Source organism: Rhinoderma darwinii, chromosome 4 (assembly GCF_050947455.1).
Source record: "Rhinoderma darwinii isolate aRhiDar2 chromosome 4, aRhiDar2.hap1, whole genome shotgun sequence".
Lineage (NCBI taxonomy): Eukaryota > Metazoa > Chordata > Amphibia > Anura > Rhinodermatidae > Rhinoderma > Rhinoderma darwinii.
Genome location: NC_134690.1, coordinates 92,919,306 through 92,944,661, shown reverse-complemented (window position 1 = coordinate 92,944,661; position 25,356 = coordinate 92,919,306). Strand labels below are relative to the sequence as shown.

The window sequence follows — 25,356 nt, the reverse complement described above, 5'->3', positions numbered from 1 at the left end:
CCTCGAGGAAACCTCCTGTTCCCGTTCTCACCCCTGAGGGGGTGGAATTCGAGGTGGCCAAGATTATGGACAGTAGGATGGTCCAGGGCTCCCTCCAGTACCTGGTCCATTGGAGAGGATACGGGCCGGAGGAGAGGACTTGGGTACCTGCCCGTGATGTTCACGCGGGGGTATTGATCAGGAGGTTCCACCTTCTCTTCCCTACTAAACCGGGTCCTCTTAGTAAGGGTCCGGTGGCCCCTCATAAAAGGGGGAGTACTTTTAGGGATCTGCCAGGTACTACGTCTAGGTATACTCCTGGGATTAATCAATCCACACCTGAGGCCAGACCTGTTCTACTGACACCATCTCCCACCAACCAGGGTGGCAGGCTTAGGAGTGGGAGAGCCTATCGCGGCCTGGTCAGTCGGAGTTAGCTCCGCCCCCTGTCCTTTATTACCTGCCTTGTTCTCCTCCTCAGTGCTTGTAATTCTTCTGGATTCCTGGCCCCACTGCTGCTTGCTCCAGCCTGCTTCTGCCGTGCTTCTGCCTTGCTGCAGTTCCGCTTAACCTGCTTTGCTTTGCCTCTGGCTTGCTTCCTCCTCCGTGCTCACTTGGGTATACTCCACTTTATCCTGGTCCGGACTACTTATTCACCGCTCCGTTTCCTCGCGGCGTTCCGTGGGCTACTGCCCCTTCCCTTGCGTGTTCCCTGTTTGTTCTCCCGTGCACTTAGACAGCGTAGGGACCGCCGCCCAGTTGTACCCCGTTGCCTAGGGCGGGTCGTTGCAAGTAGGCAGGGACAGGGCGGTGGGTAGATTAGGGCTCACTTTCCCTTCACCTCCTTCCTGCCATTACATAGGGGCCACAGTAGGGGAAATGACCAGCCAATAGCAATTTCTATTTGTGGGGTTTAGCTATAGGGGTAACAGTCGCATCGGTGCCTAAGCCGACCCAAAGAAGAGTCCTAAGAAGACACCAGTTTTATAAATGGCACATGGTAGGGGGCCCTGTCACAGATTTTATATTAGGCCCTACAGCTTTAAGTTACATATCTGGGCCAGATACAAAACCCAACATGATCGATCCCTGTTTATCTTGATGGGAGATGTTGGGGGATACTCAAGGCGGTCTGTCCAGACGTCAGACTATTGGTAGATCCTGTCAAAATTAATGGGATCTCCAACAAAAATCTCGTATCTTTGGCTGTACAAAAATAACTCTATACTTTTAATACTAAATAATGAATTTCTTTTTTCATAAGTTTTTCTATATATCGAGGGTCCTTGTTAGGTGTAGCCACACACACAGACAAGAATGACTGGCTGATCACACTTTTTTCATACAGTGCCAGGGCAATGGGTAGGAGAACAAGACAATCCAAGATCAGGACCCAAAATCTGTTCTGAAGACCACGCCAAATTACCTGCATAACATTCACATAAGCAAATCTGAAGGGGATATTAAAACAGCATATTGGGTTAATGTCGCCTTAACTGTGGAGATGTGTAACACGAAATTGATATTTTTTTTCAGTTTCTATATAAAAGTTACTGTTGAATGGACCCACGTTGATATAAGAAGCTTTATGTTGTCAGGGCCCCATTAAAACCCAAGAATTTTTGCTCATTGTAGAATGTAATGATGGGTATACGTTACCTTTTCTATTTCTTTTAAGGTGAACCCTTCACCAGGTGGTTTTGTCAGGAGACGCACATCAGCACCTAAATTACACAAAATAAGTGATTGCGATTTTCTAGCTCTATCTTCTTAATAGCATTAGACATGTAGTCCCTACAGTCCTATGATAAGTGCTTCAGAAACACACGTTGGAGTACTTTAGCACAAAATTTGTCATAAAGCATAACTGGTGCACCTCTATAACCACAGGACTGGAAAAAAAATCAGATTTACATTTAGCTGGGAAAGGGTTAAATTTATGTGTGAATATTTGGCAGATGCCAGAGAAGACAGCAAGTGCAGAGTCCAAGCCAACACTACTGAGAACTGACCAGGTGCAAATCCTAGACTAACGGAATATGGCAATTATTAACCCGGGTACAGCAATCCCAGCCCAGGTCATCCTATTGATATAATGGAATAAGTTACAATATAAATAATAAGAGCTTATGATAATGCATTAGTAGCAATATTTTAAGGCATCCATCATATGAGGACTGGGCATTATCTGTAGCTTAGTGCAACCTGTTTGTTCATGTGAAGATGGTCAGGCACTCTTCCCTTCTGAACATTCAGTTATTCTTGCATACCTAAATACTTGAAGTGCCCCCTCCTCATGGGCAACATAACACCCTGTGACTAATTCTATGCTACATATGCACAAGCTGCACAACTGGCTGGAAAAACCGAATGCAGGGAGACATAATCTGCACAACTGACTGGTATATCCGAATGCTGAGGGACATAATCTGTACAATTGACTGGAATATCCGAACGCAGGGGAACATAATCTTTACTTGATCCCCTTAAAGAGGCTCTGTCACCACATTATAAGTACCCTATCTCCTACATAAGGAGATCGGTGCTATGATGTAGGTGACAGTAATGCTTTTTATTTAAAAAAACAATCTATTTTTACCACTTTATTAGCGATTTTAGATTTATGCTAATGAGTTGCTTAATGCCCAAGTGGGCGTATTTTTACTTTTGACCAAGTGGGCATTGTACAGAGGAGTGTATGACGCTGACCAATCAGCCTCATGCACTCCTCTCCATTCATTTACTCAGCGCATAGGGATCCTGCTAGATCCTTATGTGTTGTCTTATACTAACACATTAACAATACTGAAGTGTTTAGACAGTGAATAGACATTCCACGGGATGTCTATTCACAATCTCTGCACTTCGTTACTGTTTCTATGGTAGTTACAGCAGAGGAAGCGTGATCTCGTTGTAACCTGTCATTTACAGCGAGATCTCGCGAGATCACGCTTCCTCTGCTGTAACTACCACAGACAGAGTAACAAAGTGCAGAGATTGTGAATAGACATCCCGTAGAATGTCTATTCACTGTCTAAACACTTCAGTATTGTTAATGTGTTAGTATAAGACAGCACATAAGGATCTAGCAGGATCCCTATGCGCTGAGTAAATGAATGGAGAGGAGTGCAGGAGGCTGGTTGGTCAGTGTCATACACTCCCCTGTACAACGCCCACTTGGTCTAAAGTAAAAATATGCCTACTTGGGCATTAAGCAACTCATTAGCATAAATCTAAAATCGCTAATAAAGTGGTAAAAATAGATCGTTTTTAAAAAAAAATTAAAAGCGTTACTGTCATCTACATTATAGCGCCCATCTCCTTATGTAGGAGATAGGACACTTATAATGTGGTGACAGAGCCTCTTTAACTATACACTTTTCCAATGACACTGCACTTTTGCACCATTGATGCTTACAGTAGTAATAGACTCTTCACACATCTCACATCACATAGAAGGACACCTGTCCTTACCTATTCTCAGAGCAATGTCAGCAGCTCTCTCCCCCCAAATGCCTTTTGAAGCCACAAGAACTACATCTCCTTTCTCCACCGCATTAAATATGGCAGTTTCCATAGCACAGTGTCCTGAGCCACTCACTGCCAGGGTCAGGGTGTTCTTTGTCTGAAAGGCATACTGTATCCCGAGTTTAATGTCATCCATTATCTGTAGGAGAGGGAGATGCATAAATGAATAAATAGTGCATAATAACAGCCACTCACAAGCTCCATGTATGGTTTTCTTTTATAATATAATACTCAAGTAAGTTTACACATAGGACATAACTGGGCACTTGATGGCTTTCAGACAACATGTGTGCCCCCAATAATTGACATTTCATAGACTTTGTTTAAGAATGAGATGAGATCCCCTCCCCCTCCTTGTCATGACTAAGAACGCAGTTGGTGTTTGAAACGCGTAAGCGTACTGGTCTGTTGTCTTTATGTGCTGGGTGGATTTTTAATGCTAACTTTTTTTGCTGCTGTGGAAGACGCCTGGGCCAAGACGAGGTCTGTGCACTGGATCACTGAATATACTGGACACTGGTGAGCTGGAAAAATCTTTTCATTTTACTAGCTACAGATTGCCTTGACTAAAGGCCCTTTTACACGGCTCAATTATCGGGGAATCAATCGTCCATAGAAGGCTCGTTGCCAATAATTGCCCTGTGTAAACAGGGCAGCGATCAGCAGATGAACGAGCAAACGCTCGTTCATCTGCTGATCTTATCGTTTTAAAATAGTAAAATATTATAATTTTCGGCAGCATATCTCCCTGTATAAAAAGGGAGGCATGCTGCCGACATGATAATAATGTATGGGGACGAGCGATCGGAGTAACGAGTGCTCGTCCTCATACTGGCTCGCCCCCAACGAGCTGTCTCGTTGATCCGCGGTCCTTTACACTGCCGTGACGGGCCGTGTAAGAGGACCTTTACCCTTCATATATATATGTTACTCTCCTTGACCTTACATTATATTCTGCTGTAAAATGTTACAAAGGTTTAAAATATGTACATTTGTTATACAAAACTTTTAGAACTTAAAGGGAACCTGCCAGCAGGTTTGAGGCTTTCGAAACTGCTGACAGAGTGGTATAAGGTAGGGGGAGAGCATTTTAAATGGTTGCATGACTGAGAAATTGACATTTGATTGCCCCATTGCGGCGGTCACAAGTGCCAATCTCTGCTCTGAGTGACGGCTCTAGCGGCCAATCAAGACTCCGATTTAGCTGTCACTCAGAGCAGAGGAGCGGGGCTTTCAACATGCAGTCTAGGAGCACATACCTTGGTGGCACTTACAATCGGCGTGCTGGGTAAATGAAACATAATTTTCTCGGTAATGCAGCTTGCATGAGCGAGAAAAAAGTACATTTGTAATGGCCTCTTCTATATCACCCTGTCAGCAGTTTTGAGATCTCAAAACTGCTGATAGGTTTCCATTAAATATTTCTGGAGTAGCATCTTGATCTTAATCAAAGAGGCTTTTCTAATATCATATTCCCTTCTATTTGTGGTTATAGCTTACTGTCACTCAGGGGACTACCTTTGGAGGGCGGGCTCTCAGCCTTTTTAAGCCCTTAGTTTCTCCGGCGCGTGTACGGCCAATGCATCAGAGCCGTGCATGCATCTGGAGGCTATGAATCAGCACAAAAACAGTGCTATCCAGTGCTGTTACATTGTTATCACTTCACTACTTTTGAATTTAACGATATTTGAATCAAAATCTATCAATCCCTGAGGAAGCATCACATTGCATGTGATGATGAAACGCGTAGGATTTAGATAGACAATTACCAATGGCAAAGATATAGCGTTATTATACCATAAACAGATAGGAGGTTTTTGGGTGAAAGGAGACATCAATTACTCCATACCACCTGTCTTGTCGCAAATCTCTTGCTTTAGCCTGGTCTGGCATCAACGGCTAGTAGAGCCACAATTTTATGAATTTAACCAATAAACTTATTTTTAATCGTTCTTCCAGGCGGTGAATCTTACTGTCTACTTACTAGCAGTGCCATTCTCTAGATAGGTGTATTTCAGGAATGGGTCATTTAAAAAATAAATGTAAAAAAATTCAATATCTTTTTCGTTTGCGCAAGGGGGAGGTAACAGAAAAAGACCGCAAACGGAGCAGAGAGGGAGAGGAGAGAGGGGGACAAGATGCCATTGAGAGTTTAGGAAGGGGCAGAGCTAAAGAACACCCAGCGCCAGGATCAGCACAGGCTTCTCCAGGTACTGCTGTTAGGTGAATCCTCACTGCAAGGTGTACCAAAGAACAGAGGAATACGTCTACAGAGTCTGATCCTCCCCTAATCTGTGGTGGCTGCCATAGGCCGGTGTCCCTGGGCTCCAGATTGGTGTTACATATATGTATGTGTGCTTTTGCTATTTGTCATCTCGTGTAAAGAAACATTACTAATTTTCTGGTAGATGAAGAGATAAATAGTGTGTGAAGCAAAAGCTGTAATTATACTGAACGCATGGACAATTATAGAAAGGTGCCGCATATATCTGTCACCTCTGGACTGGTTGCGTTTCCAGGTGAGCCTTGTTGTTAGTGCCCACCGACTGAGTGTGACCGCGAAAGGTAGAGGTTAGTGCCGCAAGGCCCCGCGGTGGTGTCAGAAGGTCCGGTTAGTCCAACTGACACTCACGGTGCACCCAGGAGCTAAGAGCGTAACTCTTACTCCTGGACATTACGCTCAGTAGTGAGTAGCTACCACAGTGACTGGCGGAGGCACTTCTATCGCCCTACACCAGGGCAATGTGAGTTCAGGTGCGACCTCAGGGGGACTCCAGCGGGATCGACACCCCTAACCTCAGTTTAACTGTCTACTTTATACGAAAGAGAAATAGTTTTCGTTGTACTACAGTAAACAGTTATAACGAGAATCTGTGTCGACTCTTCTCTCACGTGAATAAGTAAACCACCTGCTTACAATCGCATCAGTGTGATTGACTTCCAAACTATTTAATCTGCTAATCTGATTTGTCAAGAACGTTCATTTTTAGTTAAGAAATGGTACAAAATTTGTTAAATGTTATGAAAATCTCATCATGTATGGTCATCATACTTAGACATGCCTAATATTACTTACATGTGTATACAAACCAGTGGATGTAATTTCTAGTCAAAATGTTAACTATTATGACTTATGTAAATAATCTGCAGATATTGCTGACGACAGATCACTGAGAGATATAAGAAGGTGAATGTGAGAGTGATTAATACATAAAAGGGTATAAAATTTGATCTTTGACTGTAACTGTGTGAATCGCTGGCGCGCGCAGGAGCAAAACTGCTCCGAAATTTGTGAATTGTTGGATTGAAGCGGTTGTTCAGAGAGTAAAGCATAGGACAAAATATAGGGACTGAACGTAATATCTCTAGTGGTAAACGGCTATTGGATGCTGGAGCTGAGCAGAGTATTGTTAGACATGTACAGGCAGAAAGATGTGTAACAGCAACACAACAGATAATCTGAATCACGGACCATGTCAGATCTCAGCTTTCCAACATATATGACAAGTCCGGACTTTACAATATATGGGGATAGGCAAAAGGTAGCCCAACAAAGGATTAAAGAGGTTGTCCAGGATTACATGTGTGTCTGCTTTTGCTATAAACAGTGCCACTCTTATCCATGGGCTCTGTCTCGTATTGCAGCTCAGCCCCTATTCACTTAAATGGGGCTGAGCTGCAATATCAGACACAGCTCTTGTGGTGCTGTTTCTGTAAACAAATGTAGATCCTACTTTCTAATCCTGGACAGTCCCTTTAAGCAGGTGCTCATATTATGTACTCAAAAATGTAAATGACAAAAAAACATATTTATTCACTAGGGAATGAGAAGTCACTAATGAAATTGTTAAATCAGTAACACAGAAAATGTATTTTTAGTTTATAAATGACCCACATTTTTAAACCTTTTATCCCATTAGATATTGTTGAAACCTCTTTTCTTCTAGAAACCAGCAGTTTCAACTATAATTGTGTAGGAAACCGTGATGGGACGATGTTGTGTTTCTTGGTACCTCTGTCGTTCCCCATGGGATGAGCAGGAGCTCCTGGGGCGCTGTGAGGTACCCCCCGTAGTGACAATTCTCTTTAGTATATTACTAATTTCCAGAAACTTTTCTTTTAGAAAAACCACTTCCAAATTGCTTAGTAAAAAAAAAAACATTGAAAAGAGGTGATATGTTCCTTTAACAGGTAGCTGGAATAGGATAAATGTACAGACAGCGGAATTGCGAAATGTTTGGACACCGCCATAGTAAACATTCACTTTAGACTATTTGTTATAATTGTTAACTAACAGTTACAAGACAATATAATAACCGCCTTTGTCGAATTCTCGCTTCTCTGTTTCCAGAAAGTCTTATTATGCAATTACTATAAGGTCCACTGAATACATTTATTTTCTAGTGGTTTTCCTATTGCCAAGCAATAGATGTTAAACAGCGTGACCAATAGAATCCATCAAAGTTAAATTAATTTAATCTTGACAAACAGATTACAAAATTGTTCTGTAATATGTTTATAAAAATCCACGATGAGACTTAAGCTATCTCATCTTGTACATATTATCAGGAGACTCAGCTCATTGCAAAAGACAGTTGTGCTTAAAAGAACTATAGGGAGAGGATAACCAGCAAAAAGATGGATGGATAATATCACAATGATCATTGAGAAGACCCAAACAGAAGACAAGATGTTCTGGAAAAACAATATTTATGTTGTCCCCAGGAGATGACAAATCAAATAGATAAATTGATATTGGATACCAATGGTGAAGCTTTGGGCCCTTTGGGTATTTTTTTGTTCTGTAGGGTGGAGCATCATACGTAGATGTGGTCTTGGTTTGGCCTTACCTGGTACATCTCAGTGTGTAATGGACTGATTACGGTCTGCGCTCCTGCATTCTGGATTCGAGGCGGCACGTTTGAGGGACCTGGTCCCAGAAGGAGTCTTTGAGGGACATGTAAAGGCAGCTTTAGGGATTCTGGACTGCTCACAGATAGTAAAGAAGTCATGTTTCTCTTGTAGTAACAGAGTGTAACACAAGATTAATCCTTTCTATCCCTTATACATTATCTTTATTATGTCTAGTTAACTAGTAAACCATATATTGGTCCATCATGCCTCCTGCACCTTCCAATCAGAACTTTTCTTCATTGACTCCTACTTCTTAAATTAATAGAAAAGGACTGATTATTTATTTACAGTGAGCTGAGAGACTTGTTTAGTCAGGGTTTTTCTCCAGTTATGAGTGATCAAAGTAATGCATCTGGGTTATTATGAGCATCTGAATCACATGTACGCCCACTTACTGAGTTTCCAAAAAATCTATGCAGACCTAATATACCCACCAGTCATTCTATTTCATTACTATAATAAAGAAGTAATTAATAAAAGTATCTGCGATATTCTAACGTCCCAGTCCATTAAAGATACTATATGGACAAAAGTATTAGGATACCTACACATTACATCTACAGATTTTATGACATCCCAGCCATAGGCAAATATGGAGTTGGCCCCCCTTTGCAGCTTAACCCCTTCCCGCCCAATCACGTTCAGTTACGTGATGGAAACTAGTGTCTTAACGCATTTCCACGTAACTGTACGTGAAGGAGATGGAGCTAGCTCAGGAGCTGAGCCCTCACCATCACCGCCGGGTGACAGCTGTATGTTACAACTGGCACCCTGAGGTATCAGCCAGGACCGGAGCTGGCATCCGATCCGGTCAAAAAACCCCTCAGATGCTGCGTTCAATAGAGATCGCAGCATGTGAGGAGTTTTTAGCCACCGGCACCCCAGCAACGTGATCGCTGGGTTGCCGGTGGCTGCAATACTTACCTCCTGGTCTGCCAGCAACAGAAGCCTCCTATGCCCCGCTCGGCGGCGGGGCCTAAAAGGCTTCCGGTACCATCGGCAAAATGGCGCCGGCTCAGCTTCCGGCTCAGAAGCTGAGCCGGCGTCATCAGCAGTGGGTGTCCGCTGTATGTTACAGCAGACACCCTGCTGTATCGGCAGGAACCGGAGCTAGCTCCGATTCCTGCCATTAACCCCTTCGATGCAGCGATCCATTGCAATCGCTGCATCTTAGCAGTTTGTAGCAAATCGAAAGCCTGCCATGCAATTGCAAGGCAGGCGACTACTACTATGGCAACAGGAGGTCTAACAATGGCCTCCTGTTTGCCATTACGGAAGCCGATTAGGCCCTGCCCGGAGGCGGTGCCTGATCGGCTTGCTGTCAGTGAACAACTGACAGTTCCTATACATTGCACTACATAGGAAAAAAAATGTTGCTACAACCTCTGAACCATGCTACATTCACATAGGTAGTGCAATGTATTAGAACATGTATTAGAATGTATTAGAACATCAAACAAACATTTGGATCTTCATGTCCCCTAGTGGGACTAAAGAAAAGTGTAAAAAAAGTAATAATAAAAGTTGTAAAAAATACAATAAAAGTTTCAACTAATAAAATAAAACACAATCGCCCCCTTTTTCCCTTATCAAGTCATTTATTATTATAAAAAAATAAATAAACCATACATATTTGGTATCGCTGCGACCGTAACGACCTGAACTATAAAAATATTATGTTATTTATCCCGCGCAGTGAACACCGTAAAAGAAAGCCTAAAACATACTGCCATAATTGCTGTTTTTTTGGTCACTTTGTCTTCCAAACATTGAAATAAAAAGTGATCAAAAAGTCACATGTATACAAAAATGGTACCTATAAAAACTATAACTCGTCTCGCAAAAAACAAGCCCTCTTACAGCTCCATTGACGAAAAAATTTAAAAGTTATGGCTCTCACAACATGACGACAGAAAAAATACATTCTCTTTACATAATTAATTTTATTGTGCAAAAAGTTGTAAAACATAAAAAAGTGCCATAAATTAGGTTTCGCCGGAATTGGACTGACCCGCAGAATAAAGTTAACATGTAGTTTATAACGCATGGTGAACGCTGTATAAAAAAATAAAAAAAACTATGGCAAAATTGCTGTTTTTTTGTCACCTTGCCTCCCAAAAAAAAAGGATAAAAAGTGATCAAAAAGTCGCATGTACCCCAAAATTATACCAATAATAACTACATCTCGTCCCACAAAAAAAATCAGCCCTCATACCACTACGTCTATGAAAAAATAAAATAAGTTAAGGCTCCAATAAATCAGGAAAGAAAAATATCCAGTTGTGCAGCCCGAGGGGAACATTTCTTCTGTTTCAAGGCACTAAAATTAGGGAACCAGGAAGGCGAGGACCCAAACATATCTGCTGAAAGCGAGGGTGCCCGTATTATACCAGGACAACACATTCCAGCAAAATTCCCCAAACTGCAAAGGGGGATAAGAAAGGACATTTATCAGTGCGACACCGGCCTGTGCATAAAGGATTGCTTCACAGCGTAACACACATCTATGGATTATTTTATTTATTTTTTTACCTTATTATTATACCACCTGACTATGCCCCTGATGTACTCTGCCCAGATCGCATGTACCCCCACATTATAAACGGAAACACCAGTAATACTCCAAACAAAACTACCGCCAAGCAAAATCCACGCTCCAAAAGCCAAATGGCGCTACCTCCCTTCTGAACCCTACAGCGTGCCCAAACAGTAGTTTACTTCCACATATATGGCATCGCCATACCCGGGAGAATCCTTTTAACAATTTTTGGTGTGTGTGTCCCCAGGGGCACAAGCTGGGCACGACATATATATTTGCCACTAAATTGGCATATCTATGGAGAAATATTAATTTCCGCAGGGCAATCATTTATGGAAAAGACCTGTGGGGTGAAAATGCTCACTATACCCCTAGATAATTTCCTCAAGGGGTGTAGTTTCCAAAATGGGATCACTTTTGGGGGATTTCCACTGTTTTGGCACCGCAAGAGCCCTTCAAACCTGACATGGTGCCTAAAATATTTTCTAATAAAAAGGAGGCCCCAAGATCCACTAGGTACTCCTTTGATTCTGAGGCCTGTGCTTCAGTACATTAGCACACTAGGGCCACATGTGGGATATTTCTAAAAACTGCAGAATCTGGACAATAAATATTGAGTTGCAATTCTCTGGTAAAACTTTGTGTGTTACAAAAAAATAAAAAAAATTAAAAATGAATTTCTGCAAAAAAAAATGAAATTTGAAAATTTCACCTCTACTTTGCTTTAATTCCTGTGAAACGTCTAAAGGGTTAAGAAACTTTCTAAATGCTGTTTTGAATACTTTGAGGGGTGAAGTTTTTAAAATGGGGTGACTTATTGGTGGTTACTAATATATAAGGCCCTAAAAGCCGCTTCACCACTGAACTGGCCCCTGCAAAAATAGCCTTTTGAAATTTTCTTGAAAATGTGAGAAATTGCTGCTAAAGTTCTATGCCTTGTGAGGTCATAGAAAAATAAAAGGATGTTGAAAAAAACGATGCTAATCTAAAGTAGACATATGGGGGATGGTAATTAGCAACAATTTTGTGTGGTATTACTATCTGTCTTACAAGAAGATACATTAAAATTTATAAAAATGCTAATTTTTGCAATTTTTCTCCAAATTTTGTTGTTTTTCACTAATAAATATTGAATTTATCGACCAAGTTCTTCCACTATCAAAGTACAATAAGTCACGAGAAAACAATCTCAGAATCGCTTTGATAGGTAAAAGTATTCCCAAGTTATTACCACATAAAGTGACACATGTCAAATTTTAAAAACTGGGTCTGGTCCTGATGGCCAAAATGAGCTTGGTCTTCAAGGGGTTAAAGAGGATCTATCACTAGTGTATCAATTCCCTATCTCCTAACTAATCTAATAGGTGCTATGATACTGATAACTGCAATGTTATTTTAAAAAACAATTATTTGCAAAGTTACAAGCATTTTTCTAAATATGCTAATTTGGCTATATTTGCCAAATAGGAGGTGACTTTATTTTCATTCTGTATGACGCTGTCCAGTCAGCATACAGCTTCTCCTCTTCCCAGCAACACAGCTGGATCTTATACAGCTTCCATTCCCGAATGTGTTTTCAACTGGTGATATCTCTAGTTGTTTCACAGCTAGAACTGCAATGCCATATGAAAGATTAGAATCTCATCTTTCATATGTCACCAGAACCATTGTTCTATGGGGTCCACAGCCGGAGATATGGCAGTTTTAAGTAATCCCCCCTTCCCTCCGGCCTCAGTCTCTCACACTGTGTGAAGCAGCTTCATGCTGATAGGACAGCGTCAGAGGCTGTGAGGTAGCTCCACCTCAGGAGAATCGCTGGTGTTGAAATAATAAACCTTTTGGGACCCAATTTTCACTAGCAATATCAGTGTGACAGCACCTATCAGATTAGCTAGGAGATTGGGCATTACTAAACTAGTGACAGATCCTCTTTAAACAGCTTCCACTCTTCTGGGAAGGTTCTCTACAAGATTTTGGAATGTGTCTGTGGGAATTTTTGCCCCTTCATCCAGAAGAGCATTTGTGAGGTCCGGCATTGATATTGAACGAGAGGGCCTGGATCGCCATCTCCGTTCTAGTTCATCCCAAAGGTGTTGGATGGGGTTGAGTTCAGGGCTCTGTGCAGGCCAGTCATGTTCTTCCACACCAAACTCACCCAACCATGCCTTGTGCCCTGGGGGGCAGTCATTCTGTAACAGAAAAGGGCCTTCCCCAAACTGTTCCTACAAAGTCGGCAGCATACAATTGTCCAAAATCTCTTGGTATCCTGAAGCATTAAGATTTCCCTTCACTATAACTATGGGGCCTCGGCCAACCCCTGAAAAATAACCCCATAGCATTATCCATCCTCCACCAAACTCTACAGTTGGTACAATGCAGTCAGGCAGGTAACGTTCTCCTGGCAATTGCCAAACCCAGAGTCGTCCATCAGACTGCCAGATAGAGAAGTGTGATTTAGCACTCCACAGAACATGTTTCCACTGCTCCAGAGCCCACCACTCCATCTGATGCTTGGCATTATGCTTGGTTACAATACAGTACAAGTGGATAGAGTTTTAAAAATACCATCAACATGTATCAGAAAAAAATCAGCGCGGAATTGAGGGCATGCTGCGGTATTTCTAATCTGCAGCCTGTCAATGCTGTTGTGGATTTTTTGTTGGATTTTCATAGCGGATTTCACTGTTTGAAATCCATAGGTGTTATCCACACCAAAATCTGAGTCAATATCTGCATGAACACATGCAGCTCATTTAACTGATTTGCTGCAAAATAGGAAAGACATATCAAAAACTGTGATTCTGGCCTTAATCTACTGGCCATGAAATTGTAACCATCAGGGCTGCCGTCAAAAATATCTAGGCCCCATACAGAAAATGGTCAAGACCCCTGAACTCCATATTATGTCTTTTATTCTGATGTGTACATTTGGCAGGTACTTGAAGAAGGCTGTTATACTTCTATTAAGGTATAATTTACATCAGCCTAAATCACGTCGGCGTGCTGTCCGTTTAAACAACTGACAGCACACTGATCAACGCAATTCAACGGTGGTGCTATTCATCTGTGTTTTTTAGCTCACTGCGTGTTCATTGCGTGAAACACATGTCCTATTCTGGTTTATTTTTATGGAACAGACTTGCCCACTGAAGTCTTTGGGTGCGCGAAAACATAAACACACGGACGACATCCGTGTGCTGTTCGTTTTTCACACATCACTTGCTAAAGAAGTGCAAAGGAAAAAAAAAAGTTAAACCAGGAAGTGCTGCAGAATAGAAAACTGACGAGAAAAATAGATGACACACGGAAATTACACTGACGTAACACTGACAGCCATATGCATAAAAAACTGCCCCTTTTTTTGTGGACTCAAATCGGACACGCTAAAGAGGATGACTTTAGATACTGCTTGTTCAACAGTAGATTCTGAAGAAATGGCTGCTAAAGAGATGACTTGATGTCAGCAGGGTCATAGGTGATAGATATGGTGGCTTCCATGGGACATACAAAGGATTGTATGCGAACCTACTTAAACTGTTTGCACAAAACGCCCACTAGAGGGAGCTATTACAACATGAACACAGAATACAGTAAATATACAGAAGAAAAACTGCCTAAGGCATGACAGTGCCATTCTCCTGCTACTCCTCCTGGAAATGTATGAATAAATTGACGACTGGGTGTTACTATACCCTTTGTCAAAGGGGCGTGTCCCTACACAGTCTGGCAATGATTGGACAGTGTCAGACTATGCAGGGATACCCCCCCCCCCTCAACTGGTAACACTGTCAATTTATTCATCTATTTGTAGGGGGAATAACAGAGGAATGGCACAACACAGAGTTATAAGAAAAGATGCTCCAAAATTTTATATTATCGGGGATACAAGTATTTACTAAAATGGACATTACATGCGTGTCAGATTGAAGGATGTGTTAAAAGCATCTGATAAATATTTTTTGAACCTTTGACCATAATGACTGAATATCTTGGCAACTCCTGAATGTATTCTTCTACTCCAATTTGTACCTTGAATCTGAATATATTGTTGAATAAGTCATGAAAATACAATGACTTATGATTGTACGACTGTATAAACATCCTTAAAAAAACAAAACTTAATGTGGCCAATGGGCTTACATAACATATTCAAATTATGTTATTTAGTCCCTGCATGCTAATTTCAGGTGGAAAAAACTGTTTATATGCATACATATACTCAAACCATGGGCAAGATGTACAGATGTGCATCTCCACTGCTCTGTTATTAGAGTTATCTGAGCAAGGATGCATAAGGGTCGACATGCGTCTCCCTTAGCTGTTCTTAGGGGTGCTTAAAATGGCGGCAGCCGCATGGCGCGCCGCCGACAAGTCTAAGGTGGGCTGGGTAGAAAGCCTGCCTTTAGTGAAAAGGGAGTTTCGGTAGGAAAGGCCCGCCAAATGATTAGTTGGCCAGGTAAAGTGGGCGAGGAGAGAGGGGTAGATAAGGGGCAGCTGGGTAAGGGGGTAGTCAGTTGCTGGAAGAAAGCAAAGATAATTTTGTTTCTGTTTACAGGGAAAACAAGATTGGATTGTGCTGAAGAGACCAGAGAAGATGAGCAGGACTACTGAGAACATTGTTGACTGTGAGCTGGGAGTTTCTTAAATGAAGGGGCAGAAAAGGAAGATTGAGTCCCCAGAAGGTTCTGGGAAGCCAGCAAACCCAGAACCCAGTAAGTCAGACAGCATTTAGAAGCGGGTGCTAGCAAGATACAGTATATTCAGCCCAGCCTGGTTGTGGTGGGGAGGACATGTATATTTATTCCCTTAAGCCGGGGCCAAGCATGTATAGAGATATAGGTATTCAGGGCAAAAATTTTCCTGGTAGAGTGTTTGGTGCTGGGGCAAATGGTGTCCATATGTATCAGGCTAGATGCCATGGGCTTGTCATCAAGGCTTGCCAGGGGATTACTTAGTAGTTCGTTCCAGGGTTTCGGAGCGGATCGTGGGGGTTTAGCAATAGGCTATGGGGCCTTTCAGCAATGGAACAGTAAGGAAGCATTATCACTGAGCCAAGGGGAAAGGTCTGGGATAAGGCAGGAGAAGGGTCACATAGGAACACATACTCGCACAACAAGCAGAGGAGGGGTTGCAGCAAGCCAGCCCAGCGACCAGCAACCCAGGACGGAGTCATTAAGAGCCTGGAAACTGAAGGATGCAACAACTGGGTGAGTCTGATTCCGATTCATCGGATGGGCATTATTTGTTTTTAGATGAAGAGTAATGCAGTAATTAAGGAAAAATGCTTAACGTGTAAAAAACAAACCACAAAACATTTACAGGTAGTGAAGGGAAGAGCAAATAAGTAAAGGAGCTGTTTCTGTAGGGGGGTGTAAGAATTTTTCTCTTCCACCCTCTTACTGGGTTAGATTCTAAGGTTAAGCGCAGTAAATGAAATACAAGAGTGAGAGTATAAAAATGTATTGCATAAAGAGTAAAATGACTGCCATGGTTATTCTGAGATTTATCTGGAGATAAGTACACAAAGACAGTCATGAGCAATAAACTTTACAGAGACACTTTTTGCTTATCATCAACAGTAGTTACATTGTCCACACTACTGGTTAGCATCTGTAAGGCCTAATTCACACGAATGTGTAATACGTCCATGAAACAGGCGCAACGCTCGTGTAAATCCGGCCTAAGAGATACCTGTAAATATCTGGCTCCTTTGTTGTGAGAATCAGATTAAACAATAGGTGTCTTGAATACTGATGAGACACATTTAATTGAAACATGCAATGACCCTCCATCTTTGATTCATTCAAATAAAATACACTTTATGATATAATATATAACATTATATAAGGTTTCCATTCTTCAAAACCTTAATTTGTTACATGGGGGGTTCAGAACAGTGATTAAGTAGAAAAAGGGCTAGCGGTTGGGGAAGCAGGATACCTATGCCTGTATGTGGTTGTCTGTTTTGTCTAATGAAGTGGAGGTAGCTAAGGAGAAGGGGCTTAGCCAGGCAGATAGATAACAGTGGAAAACTATTGTGGAAGGAATAAGGGGTTTTCTGGTGTACGCCAGAGTGTGGGTGGATGGTAAACCAAGTAGTATGTGAATTTGTAAAATACATGGATCTGGTGGTGGACGCACATGCTTCTTATAGCGGAATGGGCTGGTATGATAGGACCTTCAGGAAAAATATGGGGGGGGGGGGGCAAAATTGATAGCTTTGGTCAGAAGGATTTGGATCTGTGGTCAAGATTTATGGACAAGGAGAAAGTAAGTGTAATGTCCATGGTCGCTGACCACAAACTCCTTCCATCCAGTCGACGCCCTTCTCTCCAGAGATGTCTGCACATACGGCCGTCCTGTTCCACAGTGACCACCAGGGTGCGCTTGCGAGCTCGGTCCAGACTTAAGAAGCCAAAGCAACGCAGGTGGGAGATTGAGCTGATTGCTCCCAGAGCACCCCGGGCTATAAGAAGGGCTGTGCCCCTCTCTGCAATGCCTGAGCGTTGTTTGTCGTATCCAAAGTTTGTCTATGCAAGTGTTTTCCAGTTCCCAGTACCTGTAACCTGTGCTATCCTGGCCAAGTGCCGTGCTGAGCTGTAGTCGTGCTTTGCTGTATTCCACGCCTGTCCTGCTACTCCACGCCTGACGTCTACCTGCTGCCTAGTCCCAACCGAGCCTGCCTTGCTACTGTCCAAGCTGCCACAGGTACACTATACGAACTATAGACTGTGACCTGCGCTCTGTTGGCCAGCTGCCATACCGTCAAGGCGGTACGGCTCAGTGGGTCCACGAACTCAACGTGACAGTACGCTCAAGTCATGGACTCCGCTCTTTGATCCAAGACCAAGATTAAGTCGCAAGAGATGCGGACGGATATGCTAAATCTCCTTTCTCGACAGGACCAACTCCTCCAGGCCTTGAACATTATCGCACGTCGGCAGGAGGCGCTAGGTGCCGATCCTCCTACTACACCTCCTGGCAGTGTTTACCCTCAGACTACACCTCCTGGCAGTGTTGATCCCCGTTTTTCTTTGCCACTTCCTGACCACTATGATGGAGACGCAGGGACCTGTCGTGGATTTTTGAACCAGTGCCAGATCCACTTCAGCCTGTATGCAAGAGCATTTTCGTCTGATGGCGCAAGGGTCGCTTTCATCATCTCTCTCCTCACTGGCAAGGCCCTTGCATGGGTATAATCTCAAATGCTGTTTCCCAATGGTTAGCACCCTTAGATATGGACTTTATCGCCTTACTAGCCCTGTACCAATCCTCCATATTTATATCTAATTGTAAACCTTGTTCCCATTTAAGAATGTAGGAAGGCTCAGGTATAGTATTAGGTTGAATTAATAACTTATAAAGTAGAGAAATACCACGTAAGCTAAGATTAGCTGATGAAAAAAACTGAAATATGACCCTTGGGAAAGCCTTGGCATCAATCGAGGAATGGAGTAAGGCATGTCGTATTTGTAGGGATTTATAAAAATCCTTGGCAGGGAGACCATAAGTATGGGATAAAGATTCATAGGTACACACAGAAGTACCCACAAAATGGTATCCAATTGTATCTACTCCAGCTGCGATCCAATTCCGTAAACCTATGTCAGGAATCAATGTATTCAGAAAATGCAAAGGTAAATCACCCAATATAGTTGATTCAAGCGTAGGTAAATGATTATGGAAACCTTGCCATTCCAAAATTGAGGCTCCTAAGCTAAGTAATAATGGACGGTTACGACAGGGGAGGGTTTTAGAGGGGCATAATAGAATAATTAAAGGATATCCCAGAACCGAGCTTTCAATCTCCGCCCAGCATTTCCTAGGAGACACACCACCTAAATTTAGTTTGGTCTAAGACAGCTCCCAGATAATACTTTTTCAAATCCAGAATCCCCGTACCTCCCTTGAACCACGGTCTAGTCATGGTAGTAAGGCGAATTCTAGGTTTTCGACCTACCCAAATGAAATCTGTCAAGATTTTCTGTAGCCTAGAAAAATATGCATTGGAAACAGGAAAAATCACAGTTCTAAATACATATAATATAACTGGTAATAACAGCATTTTAACAATCGCTACTCTAGTAGCCCAAGTAAACAATGGCTTGTCAAATTTTTTAGCTAGTTGACAAGTTTTAGACAGTAAAGGCGTATAGTTATATGCAAACAAATCCTTGCTGGAACATAATTTAATGCCTAAATATGTAACATGCTTATCTTGCCAGAGATAAGGAAATTTAGCTTCTAGCGTAGATTGTGTCAAAGGATCTATTCCTATATTCAAAATCTGGGATTTAGCTGAGTTAACTTTGTAATAGGAGACCATACTGAAGCTATCAGGGTTTTGTTATAGAAAGAATTACGTCATCTGCATAAAGGCCTATGACATGTGAGAAACTTCCTACAGAGACACCATGAATTCTACCATTAGATCTAATATGTTCTGCGAAAGGCTCCATTACCAGAAATAATGGGCGACAAAGGGCAACCTTGCCTAGTACCATTAGTGATTACAAATTTATCTGACAAAAAAAAGATGTAAGCACTCTAGCAGAAGGCTTGGAATATAATGCCAAAATAGCAGATTTTATCCTCCCCCGGAACCCAAAACTGTCTAACATTGCCTTCAAGTATCCCCAGCAGACCTTGTCGAACGCCTTCTCCGCATCCAAAGCGAGAAGGTGTCCGAGACAGCTCCACCGATTGGATGAGGTCCATAAATCTACGAGTACCGTCTGAAGACTGTCTACCAGACACAAAGCCCACCTGATCAGAATTAATAAGATTTGGCAAAATATGTACAAAGCGTAAAACTAATACCTTAGCGTATAGTTTAAGGTCCGTGTTGAGTAACGAGAGGGTCTGTTCTGGGGTCTGTATTAGTTTATAGTGTCTATTTAGGGGGCCTGTTCTGGGGTCTGTATTAGTTTAGGGGTCTTGTCTGGGGTCTGTATTAGAATAGGGGGTCTGGTCTGGGGTCTGTATTACTTAAAGGCAAGGTGTCACGAAAAAATTTTTTATAGATATTTTTGATTTTAGTATGTTATTAAAATATATTTTATTTATTTGTGTTTTTGTGTTTTACTTTTTTCTGACTTTTACTTCTGTATGGGGGCTGCCATTTTTTTTTCATCTCTGTCTGTGTCGATTAACGACACATACAGAGATGGAATACGGCAAATACATCACCATAGTGAATGCGAACGGGAGCCGTTCCATTCACTATAGCGTACACCGTCTGTGTGGGAACGGCGCATGCGCCGCTCCCACACAGTCCAAATGGAAGGACTTCGGCAGTGCGACATCCGGCGCCATTTTCGTGTGGTCCGGAAGCCGCGGCCGGACAGTAAGATGACTACTACCGGTGGCGGCTTCCGTCCATATGTTCCGAAGCAAGGACTAGGAGCGGAGGCAGCGGCGGCGGCAGGAGCAGGTAAGTCATGTTTTTGTATGTTCGTGTTATAACCACTGTATCTAATCCTCCTACACTGTGCATTCGCTCAAAAAATGGCAGCACACAGTGTAGGAGGTTTGAACATTCGACCCCCTCCTTTCACCTGGCACTAGCCAGGATAAAGGAGGGGGCATTGTTTGAGCACACTAGAGCGAGTGTGTCTTCTCCAATTTTGCAGCATAAAGCAATGAGGTTGCTTTACCACATGCCAATGCTGCAATTTTGGGAATTGCTCCCTCTAGTGACCAGCACATGGAAATGTTATAAATTAGAATCTAATTTATAATATTTCCTGACTTGTGAAAAAAAATAAAAATTATAACAATGTGTAATCATTTATATACTAACTGTTTAACTAAAAAAATAAAAATACATTTCTAGCGACACATTCCCTTTAAGGGGGTCTGTATTAGTTTAAGGTCTGGTGTCTGTATTTAGGGGGTCTGGTCAGGGGTCTGGTCTGGTGTCTGTATTAGTTTATGGGGTCTGTATTTAGGGGTCTGTATTAGTTTAGGGGTCTTTATTTAGGGGTCTGTATTAGTTTAGGGGGTGTGGTTTGGGGTCTGTATTAAGGGAGTCAGGTCTGGGGTCATTATTAGTGTAGAGGGTCGGGTCTGGGGTCTGTATCGAGGGGTCCGGTCTGAGGTCTGTATTTATTCAGGGTGCTTGTTTTGGGGTCTATATTTGTTTAGGGGGGTCTGGTCTGGGGACTGCAATAGTTTAGCAGGTCTGGGGACTATATGTATTCTATGATCTAGTCTGGTGTCCAAATTTATTAGTCTGAGTAAAAGGGGTTGTCCGGGCACATCGATAGGTCATCAGTATAAAAAACAGTCTGTGCCCGGGCAACCCCTTTAATGTATGGTTCTTGGCCTTGGTGTCTAAATTTGTGTGTCTCTATAAAGGCTGGAAATGGCTGCAGAAGTGATGGGCAAAGATGTCTCATCAGGAGAAGTCGCCATAACTGTCTGCGTCAGATGGAGAAGAAAAGAAAACTGCTCCCATCAGGGAAGACGTCATTTGTGAGTCACTGGATCTATAGGGGATCTGTCACCTCTCCTGACATGTGTGTTGCAGGTAATCCTTGTATTCTACATATCTTTGTGTATCCAGGACTAATAGACAAATGCATGTTACCATTCCCATTGTCAAGAGGAAGTGTCCCTACACAGTGTGATACTGTCAGCGATGGTTGGAGACTGTCAGTTTGTAGGGACACAGCCTTTTGACTAGGGGAATCATAACAACCATTTGTCAATGCTCACACAAAAAGGTGGTGTTCACTATAGACACGGCAGAGCAGTGGTGGGGAAGGGGGGCCCAAGTTTGTGGAAGAGCCCAGGGCATATGGTCTACTTAATCCGCCACTGACCCCAGTATGTTCACAAATTTAGCGTATTCCAGTTATCATCAATAGAGTGCATAAACTTGTATAAGAACTGAGTCTCTCAGCAGCGCCTTCGGGTGGGTCTGTAGGAGTCAGATTACTGTGAAAAACTGGAAATGGCGTATCAATAGTCAGACCACAACCACCTGTCAGGCCTCCAAAAATGGTGTATGAGCCTTGATGTTAAGCAACCTCACCAGTCTGAATGTCTGGATAACGTGGTCTGATGTTGGTTTTCTGATGTCAGGGTAGCACAGAGGGGATATCCTGCCCAGTGCCAATGTCTGCAAAGCACCGAATTAAGACTCTGAGCCGCATCTGCCCACAGCCACGCCGGATACAAAATGGTATGAACTTCACTGCTGGGTCACAGTCTCATGCATCCTGTCGGAGCTACTCCTGTATGAACATCTGGATGGGCTGGTGTTTGCCGCGTCGATGCTAAGCGCTCACATAAGAGAGAGACGCCCAAGCTCCAGTACCTGCATAGATCCTGTCTGCATCTCCAATCCGCGTCTGCCCATCGCCACAACAGGGAAGAAATGGTGTGAACTCAGCTGCTGCGTTGCAGCTATATGGTGTTGTCACTTGTCAGTATTCCGGAGGGTCAGAAACCCAAAAGTAAGAGCACTAATAGGTTGCAGGCCAGTTAGTGCAGGGTGAGGACATCAGTCCGGTAGATTTCTCAAGCTAGTTCAGCTGTGAGCCGCTTTTAGAGCACTAGGTTCGGAGGAGCAGTAAAGTAAAGCGGACATTCTCTTCCGCGGCAAGACTACGCCCCCTTAGGACCATTTCTTTTTGTGAATTTGCTGAAGGCGTAGTTTCAGGTGAACATAAACAGATTAAGTAGCTGCTGAGTATCCATATAGGGAGAAAGTGGAATTCCAGGAGAGTGTGGTTAGGTTTAGGTTTTTAAGCTATCGGTTAAGGGTGGTGGTGCAAGGAAGAAATTTGAAGTCAGCAGATGAGTCGCCAGTAATATAAGTGAAATTAAATAGTAAAGGAGGTAAGGTTCAGAATGGCAGGACCATTTCACAAACCCCCAGTTAAAGGCAGGGTTGCTGTCCCGCTAGGGTTGGTTTCAAAAAAGGAGAAGAGGAAGTACAAGATAATCCAGCATCTATTCTATGCAGAAGGGTGTTTGGTAATTTATGCGATACGGAAAGAATCATTACCTTATAGCAGATGCAGGTGAGGTGCTGCGGGAGAGGAGCACTAATGGCTAAAGTAGATATTAAATTGGGCTTAAGGCTATTGCTGTTGCACTCGGAGGGTTTTAAATATACTGGTTGTTGGTTTAGGGGCAAGTCAATAAATGATTACACATTGTTCTAATTTTTTTAATTTTTTTCACAAGTCAGGAAATATTATAAATTAGATTCTAATTTATAACATTTCCATGTGCTGGTCACTAGATAGAGCAATTCACAAAATTGCAGCATTGCAATGTGGTAAAGCAACCTCATTGCTTTATGCTGCAAATTTGGGGTAGACACACACGCTCTAGTGTGCTCACACAATGCCCCCTCCTTTATCCTGGCTAGCGCCAGGAGAAAGGAGGGGGTTGAACTGTGTGCCGCCATTTTTTGAGCGAATGCACAGTGTAGGAGGATTGGATACAGTGTAATCACACAGTATAACACGAACATACACAAACATAACTTACCAGCTCCTGCCGCCCCCGCTCCATCCGCTCCCTCTGCTCATAGTCCTTGCTTTTGAACATATCGACGGAAGCCGCAACCGGAAGTAGTTATCTTACTGTCCGGCCGCGGCTTCCGGTCCACCTTACTTTTGGACTGTGTGGGAGCGGCGCATGCGCCGTTCCCACACAGACGGCGTACGCTATAGTGAATGGAACGGCTCCCATTCGCATTCACTATGGGGATGTATGTGCCTTATTCCATCTCTGTATGTGTCGTTAATCGACACATACAGAGATGAACAAAAAAAATGGCAGCCCCCATAGAGAAGTAAAATAAATAAAAAATAAAAAAGTGAAACACAAAAACACAAATAAATAAAATTTATTTTAATAACATACTAAAAGCAAAAACATATACATTTTTTTTTTTTTCGTGACACCTTCCCTTTAATTTAAAGCATTCGGTAACTGCTTACATTAGTGTTTATCGTATTTCCTGGACAGGGTCTGCATGCATGGGTGGCAGAATGTTTTGTGCTTACAGGACTCAAGAGGGAAACGGTGAAAGAAGCCAGGATTTCACCATTTATAGAGCGCCTACAGGTTTTGAAGCACGAGGACCTGGACTTGGCAGTGTAATGGTATCTTCATAGGAGAAGGTGTACATTTGTCAGACAAGGGTGGTATGATCAGGTAGCCACGAAGATTGATCAGGACGATCAACAGCTACCTTAGGAGCCAGCTGGGTGCAGATGAGCACGGCTGGCTGAAAAAGTGGGATTGGTGGTGCAGCACAAGCACTTGGGCTGTACGGGACGTTCAGAGAGGATGGTCTGTTCAACATCAGTGTCACGTTGGGTTCGTAGACCCACTGGGCCATACCGCTTTGTCGGTATGGCAGCTGGCCAACAGGGCGCAGGTCACTGTCTATAGTTCGTATAGTGTACCTGTGGCAGCTCGGACAGTAGCAAGGCAGGCTCAGCTGGGACTAGGCAGCAGGTAGACGTCAGGCGTAGAGTAGCAGGACAGGCGTGGAATACAGCACAGCACGACTACAGCTCAGCACGGCACTTGACCAGGATAGCACGGGATACAGGATACAAGTACGGGGAACACTGGGAACTGGAAAACACTAGGAGACCATTTGCATAGACAAACTTTGGATATGACAACGCTCGGGCATTGCAGGGAGGGGCACTGCCTTCTTATAGCCCAGGGTGCTCTGGGAGCTATCAGCTCAATCTCCCACCTGCGTGTGCTTTGGCTTCTTAAGTCTGGACTGAGCTAGCGAGAGCACCCTGTTGGTCACTGTGACGGCCGTATGTGCAGACATCTCTGGAGAGAAGGGCGTCGACTGGATGGAAGGAGTTCGTGGTCAGCGACCACAGAAGTTACAATCATATGTTTGAATGATTCATAAGTGGTGGGGGGGGGGGCAATGTAGGGCAGTTGGGTGAGCCCTGCTTTTTGTGGCGGAATTGCGGCACTTCACACACGTCGGTAGCTATGAGCCGTGGTGAGCATGAAATATCACATCAATTTCAGGGCAGAGCAGGTACCAGGGGTCAACAATTCCATCACAGATGCCCTTTTTAGGGGGAAGAGGGAAACTTTCTTTTCTTTTGGTGCCCAATTCACAGAAATATGGGGGAGTGTGTCCTAACCATCTTTGCCAGTTTATTACCCAATTTTAGAACAGCTTATCTAACAACGGGGTCATTTTGGGATAGAATGGATACTTTCCTGAAACAAAGCATTATCTAATATTGTAAAATACTTAGGATTTATGTACACAGTTCATCCGTGTGCGCAGAACTTGTACAGCAACACTAGGAGTCCCGATAGATCTGTATTACGGACCTATAAGTACTCCTGGTGCTGCCATATGGTACCTCCGTGTATGCCAACAC

The 25,356-nt window shown here is 43.0% G+C and overlaps 1 protein-coding gene across 1 annotated transcript in view; it reads right to left on the bottom strand.

The window, feature by feature from the left end:
- Positions 1-25,356, bottom strand: part of AGXT (alanine--glyoxylate aminotransferase) — a 68,735-nt gene that overhangs the window by 36,104 nt on the left and 7,275 nt on the right. The window contains exons 2-3 of the mRNA XM_075861355.1: positions 3,454-3,646; positions 1,639-1,703 (exon numbers count right to left, since the gene is read on the bottom strand). Of these exons, the coding sequence (XP_075717470.1) occupies positions 1,639-1,703; positions 3,454-3,646 (258 nt within the window). The remainder of the gene's footprint in view (positions 1-1,638; positions 1,704-3,453; positions 3,647-25,356) is intronic.